Consider the following 16,510-nt stretch of genomic DNA (forward strand, 5'->3'; position numbering starts at 1 on the left):
ATTTTCTTTAATGGTAATTGACGAGGACATAAACCCTAGATATACAATGTAAATATGCACGACACACATCAACTGGCACCTATTCTACCAAGTACAGGTATAGTACTTTTAATTATACAACATCAAATTTAAATCATCCTTCTTTATCTATATCAATATATAACTGTAATAAAGTCCTTTGATCATCAGTGATTAATGAGTAAGGTAAGGAATTCTATGTTTAGAATTTCAGTACCATTGATAATTTAATTGTAATGCTAATGATTTTATTTTAAATTGCCCCATAGCAAAATACCAACAAACAAATGACTGATCCCTAAGATAAAGCTGGGTTATGATCATTTAAGAACTAGACAAAAAATCTGACCTTTTGACCTAGAACAGATCAATAATAGATTGCTGGGTCGTGGGTCCCCAGGACCAGGACTGGAAAACCCTGCCTAGAACAATATTGACGCTGGAGTGGAGGAATTAAAGTAATTACAATCTACTACTCAGTACATCAATCCCTCATAAATGTGTGATATAATGCCATTTTATTTGACATTTGTTATTTGACAATGAGAATGTATTGTCATTGAAATTATGAAGTTTCTTTTAGTAGATCTTATTTTTACATTCTGTAATAGTAATTAAAAGTGAGCACTAACATCATGCCCTCGACAAGGATGACAGATCTTAAGTTTTTATGTCAGGAGGAGGCAGGGGTAATTCAGGTATCTGGAATCATAACCTACTGACTGGCTGGGATGTAGCCTTTATTTGGTGTGCATCCACCTACTTCATAACCGTAGGGCTGAGTGAGCATTAAACTGGTACAGTAAATAAAAAAGACCATTTTAACCAAGTCCAAAAAAGTGGTTTGAATGACTCTTTTGAAAAACAGCTTAGCAAAACAAGAGAATAATATGTATCATAAAGAGTTGCTGTATTTTCTGGCTGAATATGAAATCATCAAGGACACAATTCTCAACAATTTCTAATGAATAGTATGTTAGTAAATATTAGAAAATGTTTAAACGTTTTAGAAAAGTATTATTCTCATAAAGTAACAGTATTCTATATACTGTAAAAGCCCATATTGATTCCCAGTGTACTAACTTAGTGTTCACAACCAATTCACTAGTTAATTTTTTCCCCAATCAATAGAAATTACAGTTATGCAAATATTGCATAACTGCAGTCAATACACTTGTAGGTCTGGGTTGAATACTTGCATATAATGTATGTCTTATTTATTAATTTTACATACTTTTCTTTCATTGTTATAGGAGACAGTACTTATGTGTTGGGAAAACATATCGACATATTCAATATTTTAGAGATTTAATGGAGAATGGCTGAACTTAAAGCAAAGACCAATTCTTTCTCTGGTAACCCAGCAGATGTGGACAATGCTTCTTATGTTTTTCTGATTAGCTGGTTTGGTACTTCAGATTTAACTGAAACAGTGCCCAGTGTGATGAGCAAAGAGATTGTTTGAAGTGTGACTCAAGATGTTCAGTCATTGGTTGGAGAAACAGCCTTTAATGGCTAATTTGGATAGACCATTCAAAATTTGCCAAGTCATATTACTTGTAGCTTCCTAGTTGCAGCTGAAACAATGGATTTAGTCCAACAGAATGACTTCATATTCTGTCATCCTTTTGACAGATATAATAACTGTTGTTATGGAAAAGTCTGCCAAACCTGTTTACAGAGTACTGGCTGTACTTACCACCTAATATTCAGGATGGTGAGCTCCAAACAGCTTTTTCTTGTAGATTACTACCTCTGTCAGTATTTATATTTAATTTTAAGTATAAACCACAAATAAGCACACAACTTTTTTTTTGGTAAACAAAATTCAGGGACTGAAAACAAGGTAAGATCTTTTTTGCTAACTATGTTATAACTGAAATTCATTTCACCAACACTGCTTCCAATATATGATGAAATTGTTCAAAAGATCTGACAGATATTAATTTGTAGGCAACCTTAACTAAGAACTATCAAATAAAATAATAAAAAAAACAAAACAATAGTCTTCACTATAGATACAAACCAATATAAAAATGAACCCCTCAACCTTACTTTCCCACACACACCTTGTGCACACTAAAGGCTTTCACCCTGCAACAGGGTTATTCTAATCATTATCAACTGTTTGCATGATCACAAACTGAAGCCTTTTATTCAAGCTTGGTGGTACGGTCGCCACTAAACCACACATGAACTGATGTTAAATCAACAAGTAAAGTGAGTGTGAATTGTGTGAGCGGCTTTAATAAATGTGTTCAATTGTGGTGGCAGTTCTATTGGGAGAGCATCATATCATGTATTAAAATCATAGTGGTTAAAATGTTATATTGTAAACAATATGTATCAAAATAGGGCAATTCCGTCGTTATAGAGAATTATGCACTCACCCGCACTGGTTTAACCTTGGGGTTAATTATCTATTAATGTAGTACTTATTTCTGCTTCACACAGTCCCGTCCCGTCCCGTCCCCCCAGTCAGACAAATACAGCAAATCAGCAAGCTGTGTAGGTCTGATTGATGGAAACGATCCTCACAGGATGTAATCCCCGCCCTCAGACAGGTGTGTGCTTTTAGTAATAGTTAGCTAAACAATTACATTCCTTTAGCGACAGCTCACACAATTTACACTCGTGTTACATGTTCAGCAAAAACCAATTAATTTGCCTTTTGAGAGACAAGTTAAAAAACCTGACCTGGCTTAAAGTGTCCGTAAATTCTGAAGCCTGTTGGCATCCCTGCTTGGTGGTGAACACCATAACTGCAGAGCTTACAGCATTCTCCAAACTACCCTCTGCTGAGTGTATGCACATTTCCAACCAATAGATCGGGTGTAGTCAGAGATGTGTAACAGGGGTAATCAGATACGTGCATGTTACGGTTTTATAAACACCTGGTTATTAGTGACATGGATAAATTAAATCAATTTAATGGCACTGCATGGAACTATGAACAAATACTGTACAATACTTTTTGATTGTTACAGGTGATGATATGAAACATACCATGTAAGTGGGGGTACTTGACTGATTTTCTCAGGCAGAGTCAGACTTCTTGTTTCCGGTAGAAACAGGGCCAGGAGACCTACAGCTATCATAATGCTTCCCATCAGGATGTAAGGCAGGGCTTTATTATATGTCCCTGAAAGAGCAAATCACATTTTAAATGTCCGCTTAGTGTTATTTCACATTGTTACATGGTAATGCTTAATTACAAATCAGGTACAATGTAAGAACATAGGTATAATTTAATGTAAATTACTTGATTATGTGAGGGTTTACTTTACCGATCAATTTTCTAATGTTGGTTTTATAAAGCTACTTTCACATATGTTGAGTCACCTTCAAAAGAAACTGACTGCCAAAACAGAACAAACATTTTAATATGTTAAGCTTTTGCATTTTGAATGATCAGAAGTAACATTTATTCTGTCTTCTATGGACAATATCTAAATAGACAGACCTGTATATAGTTTGTTGCCTAGATTGATCTGCTTCTAAATGGCCTACACTCCAGTTAAGCAAAGCAGCTTCTGTTATTTGTTGCTGCCTTACCATCAGACCATTTGTAAATCACTGGCCTTGTCCAAGCTACAGTACCTATAATGTACTACATACATTGAGGATAGAAATACAAATAAAAAATGCAGTATTGCTGATTTAAGGTTTGTCTGATCACAAAGAGTTACAGCGGTAGTCACCGATGAAGGCGATGAATGGAGCGATGATGCCACCAGTCCTGGATGCCATGGATCACGCACCCACCCCCATGTTCCAGACGACTGTGGGAAAAAAAATTTTAAGGATAATATTTATTAAGGAAATAATTACTTTTAACTGAGGCTGTGGCTTGATTCTCAACTTAAAATAAGATACCGTGCTAAATGAGATACCAATTTTACAATGTGTGTATTTTTCAATACATTTTTAACACACTATGTAAAATGCATAACAAAATCCTAATCACATGTAAAACAGACATTTGCATTCCCTTATAAAGGTTTCCCATAGTAATAGCATAGCAAAGTGTAATAAATCACAGTGAAAGCAAAGGAAAGCACCGTAAAGCATAGAGAGCTATAATTAACCCATTAAGTGCCATTGTCCTGGCTACTTTGTAATTTCTGGAGCACGTTTAACCTGTTATTTTAATATTCTCTTTAACTATAAGGTTATGATAACGTACTCTAATTTTGTTAACCACAAAAGTTAAGTCTACATGTAATGCATCAAATTACATAAATACAGCTTGTGTTCTGTTTTTTTCAAAGAAAAATGTATGTTGTACTTAATCGGTTAATAACATTGCACAGCAGGGTAACTTACGATAACTGCATAGTATAACCATGGGAAAAGTACAGAAATACCATGAAAACAATATATAATTTATGATAACCTTTTATGGGGTATCACAAAGTGTTGGCAACAGTTCTGTTTACACAAATACATCAGTCTTTTCCTCAACAGTATATTGCAAAGCATGCAAATGCAAAACCTGTTTAAACAAATCTACTAGGCACCATATTCTGAAACAGTGGAGCGATTAAAAGGTTGAAACAACATACTGGAAGGAACAAGCTGGATGAGTAGCAGCACAGCTCCACCAAGAAGTAACGTGCTGGAAAAGGCAATGCGCAGGGGAGTACATTTTAAGATGCCCCAGGTCGAAATGTAGGCTGCAGTCTCTGTGGCTGCTGCAATGAAGCAGTTTATATATGGATCCCCAACCATGGTTGAAGTGCTCAAGGATAAGCCATAGTAGCCGATGGTAATAACCATCCTGCAAAAAAAAAAAAAAAAAAAAAAGTCACTCAATTATTGTGGACCTTATTTCCTATGTATTTTTTTTTTTGCCACTTTTCAAGCTTAAAGCTGCACTGAATGTTTAGCTGTTTTTTCAAAGAGAAGTTTAGTGTGTTTTTAAAATAAAATAAAAAAGAAGTTTAACACAAAAGTTGTTCCATATATTTAAAAGAAACACAAGAGCGTTTGCTATTACTTTAGGCTATAATGTGACTAAATTATAAACTTCATTACATTGAGGTGCTCTGTAATTTAGGGCTGCCCATCTATAATCTATATAACTGCTTTATTTGATCACATTGTAGTAATAGAAAGACACCCTTTCCTGTTTCACAATCCCATTTTTTGGACGTTTTGGTTAAGACATTTAACTTACCAGATGAAGAAGGTAATGATGCACACATTCCTTATGTTAGTTGTTCTAATAAGATCAATGTAGATGTATGAATGTTGGTTCTTCTCTTTAGAGGTTAGCTGCTGAAAGCGGATGAAAAGCAAGTCAAGTCAATGACAGTTACCCTCCATTCTCCTGCCACAGCCGTAAAACAGCTATTCGTAACACAAAGAAGGATGTTTTGAAGATATGATCATATTTAATCAATATTGAAAGACTGTATCTAATTGACTGGATATTAATCGTAAACTAGTAACTAAAGCTTTGGTTCTTTCTATTGTAACTCTTCCAGTGCAATTTTGCACTGATGTTTTGTCCGTCCTGTTTGGTCGAAATCAATTGGTATTGAAGCATTCTCACTTTAAGGATTGCAATAAATATATTTTATTTCTGAAGTGTTTAGAAGTGGATTTGCTAGAAAAAGCAGGTCTTACTAAGTGCTCTAACAAGTAGATCATAATGATCTACAGTATATTCACTGCGTATCTCTTACTCTCAGTAAAAAAGTTTCCCATAGTAAAAGCATAGCAAAGAATACAGTATAGTGAAAGCATGGTGAAGCATAGGTAAGCATTGTAAAGAACAGCTAGGTATGGTAAAGCACATTCCAAAAACATTGCAAACCAGGGTAAACTATGAAAAATGCACAGTACAAGGGGCTGGTAATGAATATACAAAAATGTGCCTGTGGCATATACAGACAGACATTCTGACAGAAAGACAGCTTCCATATGCCCTGAGATTATAATAATAACTAGTGCTAAGGACAGTCTTCAGTTTCATCACAACATAGCTACATAGATGTACTGTAAAGTGAAATGTCTTTATTAGAAAAGGCATGAAGAAAGAGATACCAAAAACTCCATGGATTCCTCTCCCTTAAATAAATTCTCTGGTGGTGTAATGCCATTTTTCTTGGCAGCTGCTCGAATGATTGCTTCTGCGTCTTCAACTCGGACTTGAGAAAGCAGCCATCTTGGTGACTCGGGTATAAACCTGTAGTTGAGGGAGTCATAACCCTTAGTGTTATTATATTCAGATTCTAGTCATATTTTGTGTATTCAGATGGTATAAAGTATTTATTTGATTGTGAAGAGTATTTTAATGCAGGTTATTCTATGGTGGAGATAGACCAAGAATATAAGGTAGTTAAAAAAAACCATGAGGGATTGCAGGTCATCTTCAATGTATTTTCATACAACACCACACATTATTAAATGTAATTGCACTGAAAAGCTCTGAAAGGAAACATTGCAATATCAGTATAAATAATAACAGGACTATTTCAAGCTCTGGCTTTACTGGAAAGGAGATTATTTATTTCATGTCCACACGTACCACCACAATGGTATATAAAGCAGTCCTGGAAGGGACATTGCGAGCAGCAGCGTCCTCCAGCCTCGATGAAAATATGCTAACAGGGGAAGAATAATGTAGCCCAGCCCATAAAATACGCAGATTCCAAGGGTTGAATAGGCAACTCGTGAAGATTTGTCAAGGAGCTCAGTGCCTGAGAAATAAAAATGAAACAGCTGGCCAATCGCCTTTTCTTTCTTGGATAATTATTATTATCTGGACTTTTGATATTGGTATTACATGGCATATATCTTGTTTTAAATACATATCTTGTAGGGTTGCAGCTGTATACAAATCATTTAAATAATAAAACATTAGCCATTAGACACCATCCTCTTTGGATAAACAACAACATATAAGGGAAAGAAAAGTTTCATCAAAGTGCATACACCTTGGATGGGTATGGATTAGAAGAAAAATTGAAATACACTTAAGATTTAAAATACGTTCATAGTGTAGGGAAGGTTATCCTCTATTGTAATAATGTGCTGAATGTCCTGGATAATGTCCTTTCAACCTCAAGAGCCTTATATTTTATTTAATAAGAATCAAACTTTTACCATACAAATAAAGCAGGAGTTGAATTAAGCATTAAGATCTCCACACACCGGACACAATGCGATTTGTCCTGTGATGAAATGGTACAGTACTTTCGCTGAGACACTAATTTTCACAGAAGTGGTGACAGGTGCATGCAATGTGAGAGGCGACTCTCATCTGATTGTATCACCAGCTAGAAACATCACAAGTATAACAATCTTGTTATACAGCTAATAAAAATGTAGACTACAGAATAGCTTTTCAGAATACTTATTTCAGTAAAGGTAAAGGGCATTGCGTCTTTATAATTTTTATGTCCTTTATTGTACAGCTCCGGGTATTTTCATACTGCAAAAATTTTCTTTTCTTCTAGAAATGTACGAACCAGTTCCTTTGGAACCGGGTATCCAGTTCCTGCTTCAGACCCGATGAACCGGATACAAATATCAAGGATCCGGCATCGGAGAGTACTATTATGTTTTTAGTAAAACTGATTATTAAAAAAAAATTACATTACAATTATTTTCTGTCCAAAATACATTTGATAGTCCATATATTTGCTTTTTGTTGTCCTTGTTTTGGACTACTGACTGATCGTGGCTGTGATAAGTTTAGTTTGACTTGCTCTGTGATTGTTGTAGTCTTTCTAATGGTCTTTATGCTGACGTAGACCTGTAGGATTAGTACTTGTTTATATGTATATAAGATACCCCCCACTCACACATTGATATACAGACATGTTTTTCAAAATAGTTTCGGAATCAGACACAAAATGCCTGGATACCCGGTTTGGACCCGATTCCAAAAATCTCCTCAAATGCGGTAAGGGAAGCTGTTCCCCTTGTCAGTTCGCTAGATGCCGCATGACAAAATCGCAAAACAAATCGCAGGCAGTGTGAAAGGCTCATATAAAAAAAATACACGTTTAATATTTTATACTGTTGTGGTGCGGTATATATACCTCGATCCATCTTGTTATTTTGAAAAAAAAAATAAGAAAGGATTTGTAATTCAAGACAACTTTGTACTCTGTACGTCTCTGTAAAAGTTTTGAATTCTACCAGAAACCGTAGACATCGCCCTGTCAGAAAACACTGAAATACAAATGACTACCTTTTTTTGCAAACAGCAAATACATTGATGGCTGGCTTCACATAGAACCCAATTTAATTAATTTTAGGTAGACTAATCATGGATTAGTATATATGGAATATCATATCATTACCAATAATAATTTCTTAGCAGACTAGCAGACGCCCTTATCCAGGGCAACTTATAGTTGAACAAAACATCACAATGCAAATATCACATTACAGAATATCACATCACAGATAAGAACAGTTATAAGGTACAATAAAATCAGTAGAAAATAAGATCACATTCAAATAAGAGCAAAATAAAGAATACAGTAAATAATTACATTTAAGAGCAAATGTGCTATAAGAGTAAATTCTATTAAGAGCATGTACTGATAAATGGATAATCAGTGGCGGCTGGTGGGCAAAAAAAAAATGGGGAGGCAGAAAAAAGGCAGTGGGAATGGGATCCCCTTAAGCCCTCAGCTGCAGTAGAATCATATTATTGTATTCTGACTGACAACACTTCTTATCTTCTTAACAGTAAGTGTAAGTGATTTAAAACTTTTGTGTCTAATACAACTAATATATACATATTTTTATGTTTTAGTGTGTGCCATCAACAAGGTGAGAATTAAGGATTCAGACTTCAATAAAGCCATTTATTCAAAAAGCCCACACTTGTCAGGCAATGGAGAGTGCTCTGCATCACAACGATCATCCAACAGCTGGATGTACATAATGTTAGATGTTTACAGTTGCAAAGGATTTTCAGTTTTTTTATGGTGCATTGCTGGACACTCGATTCAGGAAAAAAAAAAAATACATGTGGTTGAAAAATCCTGGGAGCACGGTCATATTGAGCTCAGTATAACGTAAGTGTCCCTCCATCTGTTTGCCCGTCATTAACGTGATACAGTACGTCTTTCTCATGGCTTAGTGTCGGGAGGGGAACAGTAAAGAGAATGGCAACAATAATGAATACATTATGATAATGACTCACTTTCTCGCAGGATGAGATTAGACAGAATTAAATTAAATTGGGACAGAACGTGCCAGCTGATGCGGAGCAAGTCTGTGAATAGGATGTAGATCACGATGTGCTGGTGCTGAGGGACACTGGTGGCAGTGACGGGCGTTTTTACAGGAAACTTTTGCCGTAAGTTTTAAAAAATGTGGGAGGCAATTTGTGCTTGGGCACTTCGGCAATTGCTGCCAGTGCCGTCGGTTATTTCACACCCTGTTAATTGTAATCATATCGGTCCGCTTTTAAGAATCAATAGCTTATGAGAATCAAATCATCCAGGACAGATGTGAGTCTTATAAACAGAGTGCATTGTATTTGATTAAGACATTTCAATTGTATGTTTCTACTGATATTTCAAGTATGTGAATGTTATTTTGTTGTGATACCTTTTAATCATTTTCAAATTATTATCTTAATTTACCATGTGGATTTTTTTTTTTCCATTTAAAATGTAATATTTAGTGAATGGGAACCGACGTACAGCTGTTGTACTTGACATTGCGCTCTATTCAGTGTTTTATGTATTCTGATTGTTTATTGAATAAAGTTTTAAAGCTAGTTTTCAGTGCTTTTTTAAGTTAGTAAAGGGGGTAAATGATGGTGTGGGATCTAAGTATCTGCCATTGAGCCAATTAAAATAGGACTCATCAATACAGTGGCATAAAATGTGACTCATTTATTTAATATTTGATACATATTTACATTCAAATTACTTTTAGGCTGATAAGATGAAGAAAGTACGGATCAAGATATAGCTAGCTTGAAATAACATGCTTTTGTTATAAGCAGAAATGCGGTCAGCAAAACACACCCTGGAGTATAACAAAATAGTTTCTATGTTCGCTGTGACTAGGATTAAAATGTGTAATGGGAATATTTAACATGTATTATAAGAATATTTAAGTAAAGACATTAGGCAGTGAAGATATCGTTAACATGTTATTGTGTTCCACTGTTTAAATACGTGAGCTGAATGATCAAAACTAATCCCAAGCTGGTGTGTATATATTCTTTTTTTATATAATTTATTTTTAGAAAACAAATATTTAAAAATACATGTTAGGTTTTTTTCAATGCTTCATATATTTCCACTGCATCTCTACAAAAAAAATAAATTAAAAAATCACAATATTCACAATAGTTCACCAGAAGTTTGCTATTACTATACCACAACTGTTTGCCAGAACATCTAATGTGAAAAGTTTTCCGCAAATATTCACAGCAAACTTGCTGAAAACTTGCCACTACAGTTTGCCAGAAGGTCTATATTTTGGTAAGGGCCGCCTCCACCCTCTGTGTAAGATTATTCACCCATCGTTATACAGCATTTCTATCTTTCACCTTCTTTATTCCCTTGTGACTTTTCCCTTGTATACCTCTTTCCTTCCTAACTTAATTTTAGTGAAGAAATCAAGACCCTGAAAAAGAATCCCAGACCCCTGTGTGAGTGGTAATTTTAGATATACCTACATCTAGTTCATATTTTCTGTAAAAGATAAGCAGCAAACCTAGTAGGGGAGTTTACATAAACTTAAATAAATTACCAACAAAATATTTATACCATTCTGTACAGTGGTGGCTGGTGACTTCTAACTCAGACGAGACACAGCCACAAACTTGTGGTTTCATCAATCTGCCAGGAGTCAAGAAGAGCTACTTCCTTGTAGTGACCCCTGGGCAACATCTCTGACAGCAAAAAGCTCTTCAAATCAAACTTACCATGCAATGCTTAAGCAAAGCAATGCTGGGCTTGGTTAGTACTTGGATGGGAGACCACCTGGGAATGCTGAGTGCTGTAGGCTGCATGCATAAGCTCTCAATGTGTGTATATATATATATATATATATATATATATATATATATATATATATATATATATATATCAATCTGCCATGCAAAAAAGGAGCTTTGTTAATTTCTTTCTTGATCTCTTCTAGCACAGTAAATTGAATGGATGAAATAAAGTCATTCTGTATGGTTTTTAACATCATAGTAAATACGATTACTTCAGTGTAAAAGTAAGATCATGCAACAGCTTCTTGAGATGGGTTGTACCGACAGACTGGAGAAATGCGAGTGTAATACTGATCCACAAAAAGTGAGACAAAACCGAACCAGGCAACTACAGACCAATAAGCCTGACTTCTATTATATGTAAACTTATAGAAACTAGACATCTAACATCAACAATGGATAACTGAAAAGGATATGACATGGTTTATTTAGATTTCTAATATATATATATATATAATATATATTATATAGTTATATATATATTATAATATATATATAATATATATATAGCTAAAACGTTCTTTTTGCAAAGTCAATGTTTTATGGCCCCACCCTCACTTTTAGCTGAATGTCAATTTTTCACCGTTTCCAATAACCATGTGCAAAAAAAAAAAAAAAACATGTGCAAATAATACCTGAGATTTCAAATTTCGCGCTTCAAGCGAGTAGAACAAGCTGTGCAGTACAGTAGTAGTTCTGTGTATTGATTGTTATAAATTGTGAGCACTTCACGACTACATTGAAACTAAACTTAAACGCATTGACTGGTGGCGGCAACATGATCAAAATTATAAAGCTGCGTCACGGGAGTTCCAAATTGACCGGTGTCAGATTCATGAGTGGGTATAAACGGAATTTGAGCTGAGGGTGCGGTGCCAAGGGAAAAACAAATAATTACGATCTCTGCATCAAGACAGGAAACCTACATCTAATGCTGTGGATCTAGATGTTTGTGACTGGATGATCGAAGAAAGGAATGCGGTGAGCAATAACAGGCTTAAAGCGTATGCGTTAAAAGCAGGTGCAGAACATAATGTTGGGGATTTCTCAGCCTCTGACGGTTGGCTTCAAAACTGGGAAAACAAACGCTTAATGCGGCCATTTTGAGAGGTACTGCTGAGAGACAAAAAATTCCAGCAGAATATGGCAATGAAATGTCTTTCACCGTGCCGTTAATGCGCTTCGCAATCAAAATGGATGTGCAGATTATAATACTGGGAATATGGACCTAACAGTGGTGAAATCTGAACCCCGAAATCTTGTCGTGTTAAGGGTAGGGTTGTCTTGTGAATGACCCCATTACGATGCTGAAAATTCACTTAACCCGAACCAGATCTGAAGAAGCTAATCCGAAAACACAACCTTACTCAAGCAGTGAGCAGCAACGTCACCGTGCGCATGATCTTCCAGTTAAAGCTACAGTACCACATAAACTGCGGAGTGCAGAGTACCGCCATTTTTGCTGTAGTCAGAATAAAATAGCACATCAAATAAACCTAAATATTCTACATTTGTTTAATTATAACAAATAATAACATTAATAAAATAATCTGAAGAGTGCAATAATTCTACATTGGTAGAATGTATTTTCTGTTGCTTTGGCCAGGTTACAATATTTCAATCAATCAATAAATCAGTGTATTTTTATATAGCGCCTTTCAGGGCAATGCCACCCCAAAACACTTTACAGGAAAAAAAAAAAGAAAAGAAAATTACAAAGTACAATGTCATTACTAAAATCAAAACATGATTACAAATAAGTTCTAAAGTTTTAAAGAGCTCAGTGACACCTACCAATAGGCAGGAGTGTATCCCATAGCAATGTTTTGGTGGCCATCTTCTCTTTCAGGGAACCAGGTTTTGTGGTAGGTAAACTAACGTTCACTTTCTAATTTTTCTTTGCATAGCATTGGGTGATACTTCACTTCACAATGAAAAAACTTTATTTCCCAGAAACTGCCGTCAATAAGATTGCTGAACTGATCCATCATCCCAACTGTCCTCGTTCTGAATTTACTCAAACCACTTGTGCAGAGCCTTTTGATTTTCATATACAGTGTTTACTGTTCTGCTTTTAAAGTTCCTCCGTGTTGCCTCAGAACTTGAAATCCAACTTTAGTAGTCAAGAACAGCTGCTCATTTCGGAGATGTTGAGAAAAACGTTGAGAAGACTAAAAGATTTGCAAAGAAAACTGACTGGTTTGACAACCTGAGCAGTCGCATAATAATATTTAGTTGGTCACCATAACAAGTGTGCATATGGATAACATTCTATGATTCTTGCTTGGATACCATTTTATGTACCGTTCATTACAGCTGCACCGTCATATGTCTACGTGATAAGTTTCGTTTTTAAATTGTAAGGCTCCAGTTCTTACTTCAGAAGAGTTGCTAATCCTTCAACCATTCTGTCTCGAAAAAAACTTTTGTCTTCCAAAAAAACTGTGAAACCTCTTAACTACAGAGCCCTCAGTGATATACCGCAGTACAATCACTAGTTGAGTTGTACATGACACATCTGTCATTTCGCCGGCTTCTACTGACATGAAGCTTGCACTTGAAACTTCAGTTTTAATTTTCTTCTTGTACACTTCCAGCATTCAATCTAGAAATTTGTTCTGTATGATTTTCAATGGTTTTTTTAGACACAGTTGCATTTGCAAAGTGATCAGCTAACCGATTGCCTAGTTCAGAAAATGCATCCAGTAAATATAAAAACACTTCTTGATTGTGGGCACTAGGGTTTTTAACTGTGCCATGTTCAAACAAAGTTTGAGAGGTGCCCATCGTCTACAATCTATTTTAATGTAGTTAAATGACCACCAATGCCAACTGTCCATATCTCATTAATCTTTTCAGATCGCAACTTGATATTATTTTATTTTGACCTTTATCATGTATGCCTGGCATACATGATAAAGATGTAATTTACCTTGTACTTGGCTTGATTCATGCCAAAGCTGCCCGATTCCAGCCTTGCTGAAGCACCTCCAGATCATCACCGATCCTCCACCACATTTCACAGTGGGTGCAAGACACTGTGGCTTGTAGGCCTTTCCAGGTCTCCGTCTAACCATTAGACGACCAGGTGTTGGGCAAAGCTGAAAATTGGACTCATCTGGGGGTGCTTCAGCAAGGCTGGAATCGGGCACATTTGTCTTTGTGGAGGACGCATGAATCAAGCCAAGTACAAGGTTGTCCTGGAAGAAAACTTGCTTCCTTCTGCTCTGACAATGTTCCCCAACTCTGAGGATTGGTTTTTCCAGCAGGACAATGCTCCATGCCACACAGCCAGGTCAATCAAGGTGTGGATGGAGGACCACCAGATCAAGACCCTGTCATGGCCAGCCCAATCTCCAGACATGAACCCCATTGAAAACCTCTGGAATGTGATCAAGAGGAAGAAGGATGGTCACTAGCCATCAAACAAAGCCGAGCTGCTTGAATTTTTGCGCCAGGAGTGGCATAAAGTCACCCAACATCAATGTGAAAGACTGGTGGAGAGCATGCCAAGACGCATGAAAGCTGTGCTTGAAAATCAGGGTTATTCCACCACATATTGATTTCTGAACTCTTCCTAAGTTCAAACATTAGTATTGTGTTGTTTAAAAATGAATCTGAACTTATTTTCTTTGCATTATTCGAGGTCTGACAACACTGCATCTTTTTTGTTATTTTGACCAGTTGTCATTTTCTGCAAATAAATGCTCTAAATGACAATATTTTTATTTGGAATTTGGGAGAAATGTTGTCAGTAGTTTATAGAATAAAACACATACCTATAAATAATAAAACCAGAGAAACTGATAATTTTGCAATGGTCTCTTAATTTTTTCCAGAGCTGTATATATATATAAAAACATCACATTTCTTTAAGAAGTGTTGTAGTATTAATTCACTTACCTCTGTAACTATGGTGGAGGTGTATCTTTCTGTGCTGTACTCCCAGCCATCCAGGCAGCTTTCCGTGTCATTTAAAAATCCTGTCCTAGAAGTATTGACCCATTTGTACTGAGAGCATCTGCTGTAAATAATTTCTCCATTTATCACTTGCATTGGTAAAGACTGATTCAAAGCTTCGCCGGTCTCCTTGAGGTATGGCAGTTTGCAGTGGTGTGATGGGATGTCTGCCAGAAATACCATGGACATCCCCACATAACCATTAGGGATAGTACTAATGCTTAATAAGAAAAATATAGTCTTTTGGAATAAACCCCAGTCACCCAAAAATGAAGTAATATCGTCATAATTTCACATTTCCACGTAAACAATTGTATTTTATGTTTAAACACATCTAATATTTACCCTGTTTGGTAGGTTTCAAGACAACCATACAATTGCTAGTTTCATTTTTTGTTTCATTAATAAACCTGGAGCTTTTTCTGAAATCTAGTAATACTGTTCAGCACACCAGCATACAAATCTAAAAGCTGTGCCTTTTAATTTCTACCTGAATATTTGCAGTACTTCCTGTGTCTCTCTGGTTGTCATTATGAGTTGCTGCTGTGTTTTTCAAATGTCAACATTACACGCCTTTTTTTATTTGTTTGAATCCCACCTACTTATGAGCTTTATGGGAGGAGTTTACTGCTCAGCATACCAGTATCAACACGCAGGATTTTCAAGTCTTGTCACGAAAGCTGTGCTTTTTGATATCTAGCAGAATATTTGCAGCACTGTCTGTATCTTTCTGATTGTCATTATCTCAGTTCCTAGTTGTTGCTACGTTTTTCAGTTATCAACGTTACACACTTTTTTTTTTTTGGTTTTGTTTGAACCCCACCTAGTTAACACCTTCATGGGAGGCCAGGCTGCCCAATGAACACAAAAAGACACATTCAAGTTGAACTTGCTTATCAAGTAGTACAACTGGTGCATATTTTGACTGACAGTGTCCATTCACATTACTCTCAATAGCTCAGGGGAGGAACATAGACAGGTGGGTCTTGTTTGAAAGATGAGGCTTTACTCAGTTAACAAGCTTAACCAAGACATTATAGGTCACCATATAAGAAATATACAGGCAAGCGAACAACAGGCAGGGTTGTCAGATTGGGGGAACCCACCCCCTCACCCCACCCCCATTTGTAGGGGAAATCAAAGCCATGGATGGGAAAAAATGGGGGAAAATATTTTTCAAAATGGGGGATTTATGTCCTCTGTACTGAGCTCCTTAGTACTTTCCCATAGTGTTCTCATGATCTTTTAAACATATTAACTCTGCCTTCTGACAGCGATGGCCTACTGCAATAGCCAATAGTCCATGCCTTTCACCATAAGTCCTGTCTTATACTTGACTCCTCCACCATCCACACACGCACGCTCCTCCACTGCACTGAATATAGTAGAGAGGTAACATGTAGATTTTGTTGGCTCTTGATTTACAGAAAATATTTTCAGAGAAATTCTGTATTGCATTATGTATTGTTATTGCTAAGATTTTATTTATTTTTTTCTTCCCAAAACTTTCAACTGCTGCTGCTTCAAAGCTGTGTGACTGAT

General features: G+C 36.1%; 1 protein-coding gene across 1 annotated transcript; it reads right to left on the reverse strand.

Annotated features, from left to right (window-relative positions):
* Positions 1–2,505: 2,505 nt before the first annotated feature.
* Positions 2,506–6,687, reverse strand: LOC121320560 (solute carrier family 22 member 5-like). Its single transcript, XM_041258991.1, has 6 exons — positions 6,554–6,687; positions 6,070–6,211; positions 5,198–5,298; positions 4,584–4,798; positions 3,720–3,800; positions 2,506–3,160 (listed from the first exon to the last, which is right to left on the reverse strand). Exons 1-5 carry the CDS (start codon positions 6,589–6,591, stop codon positions 3,772–3,774), a joined length of 525 nt encoding a protein of 174 aa, XP_041114925.1. The 5' UTR covers positions 6,592–6,687; the 3' UTR covers positions 2,506–3,160; positions 3,720–3,771.
* Between the last annotated feature and the right edge of the window lie 9,823 nt (positions 6,688–16,510).

Source organism: Polyodon spathula, chromosome 1, assembly GCF_017654505.1.
Source record: "Polyodon spathula isolate WHYD16114869_AA chromosome 1, ASM1765450v1, whole genome shotgun sequence".
In the NCBI taxonomy this organism is placed as follows: domain Eukaryota; kingdom Metazoa; phylum Chordata; class Actinopteri; order Acipenseriformes; family Polyodontidae; genus Polyodon; species Polyodon spathula.

What these genes read in the sequence shown, in the direction of transcription:
- LOC121320560 (XM_041258991.1), bottom strand. Translation starts at nt 6,591, where the DNA reads ATGTCCCTTCCAGGACTGCTTTATATACCATTGTGGTG. An exon ending in CTTTATATACCATTGTGGTG is followed by an intron (nt 6,212 to 6,553) that starts GTACGTGTGGAC and finishes CCTCAACTACAG; the next exon opens with GTTTATACCCGAGTCACCAA. An exon ending in CATCCAGCTTGTTCCTTCCA is followed by an intron (nt 3,801 to 4,583) that starts GTATGTTGTTTC and finishes TTTTTCCCACAG; the next exon opens with TCGTCTGGAACATGGGGGTG.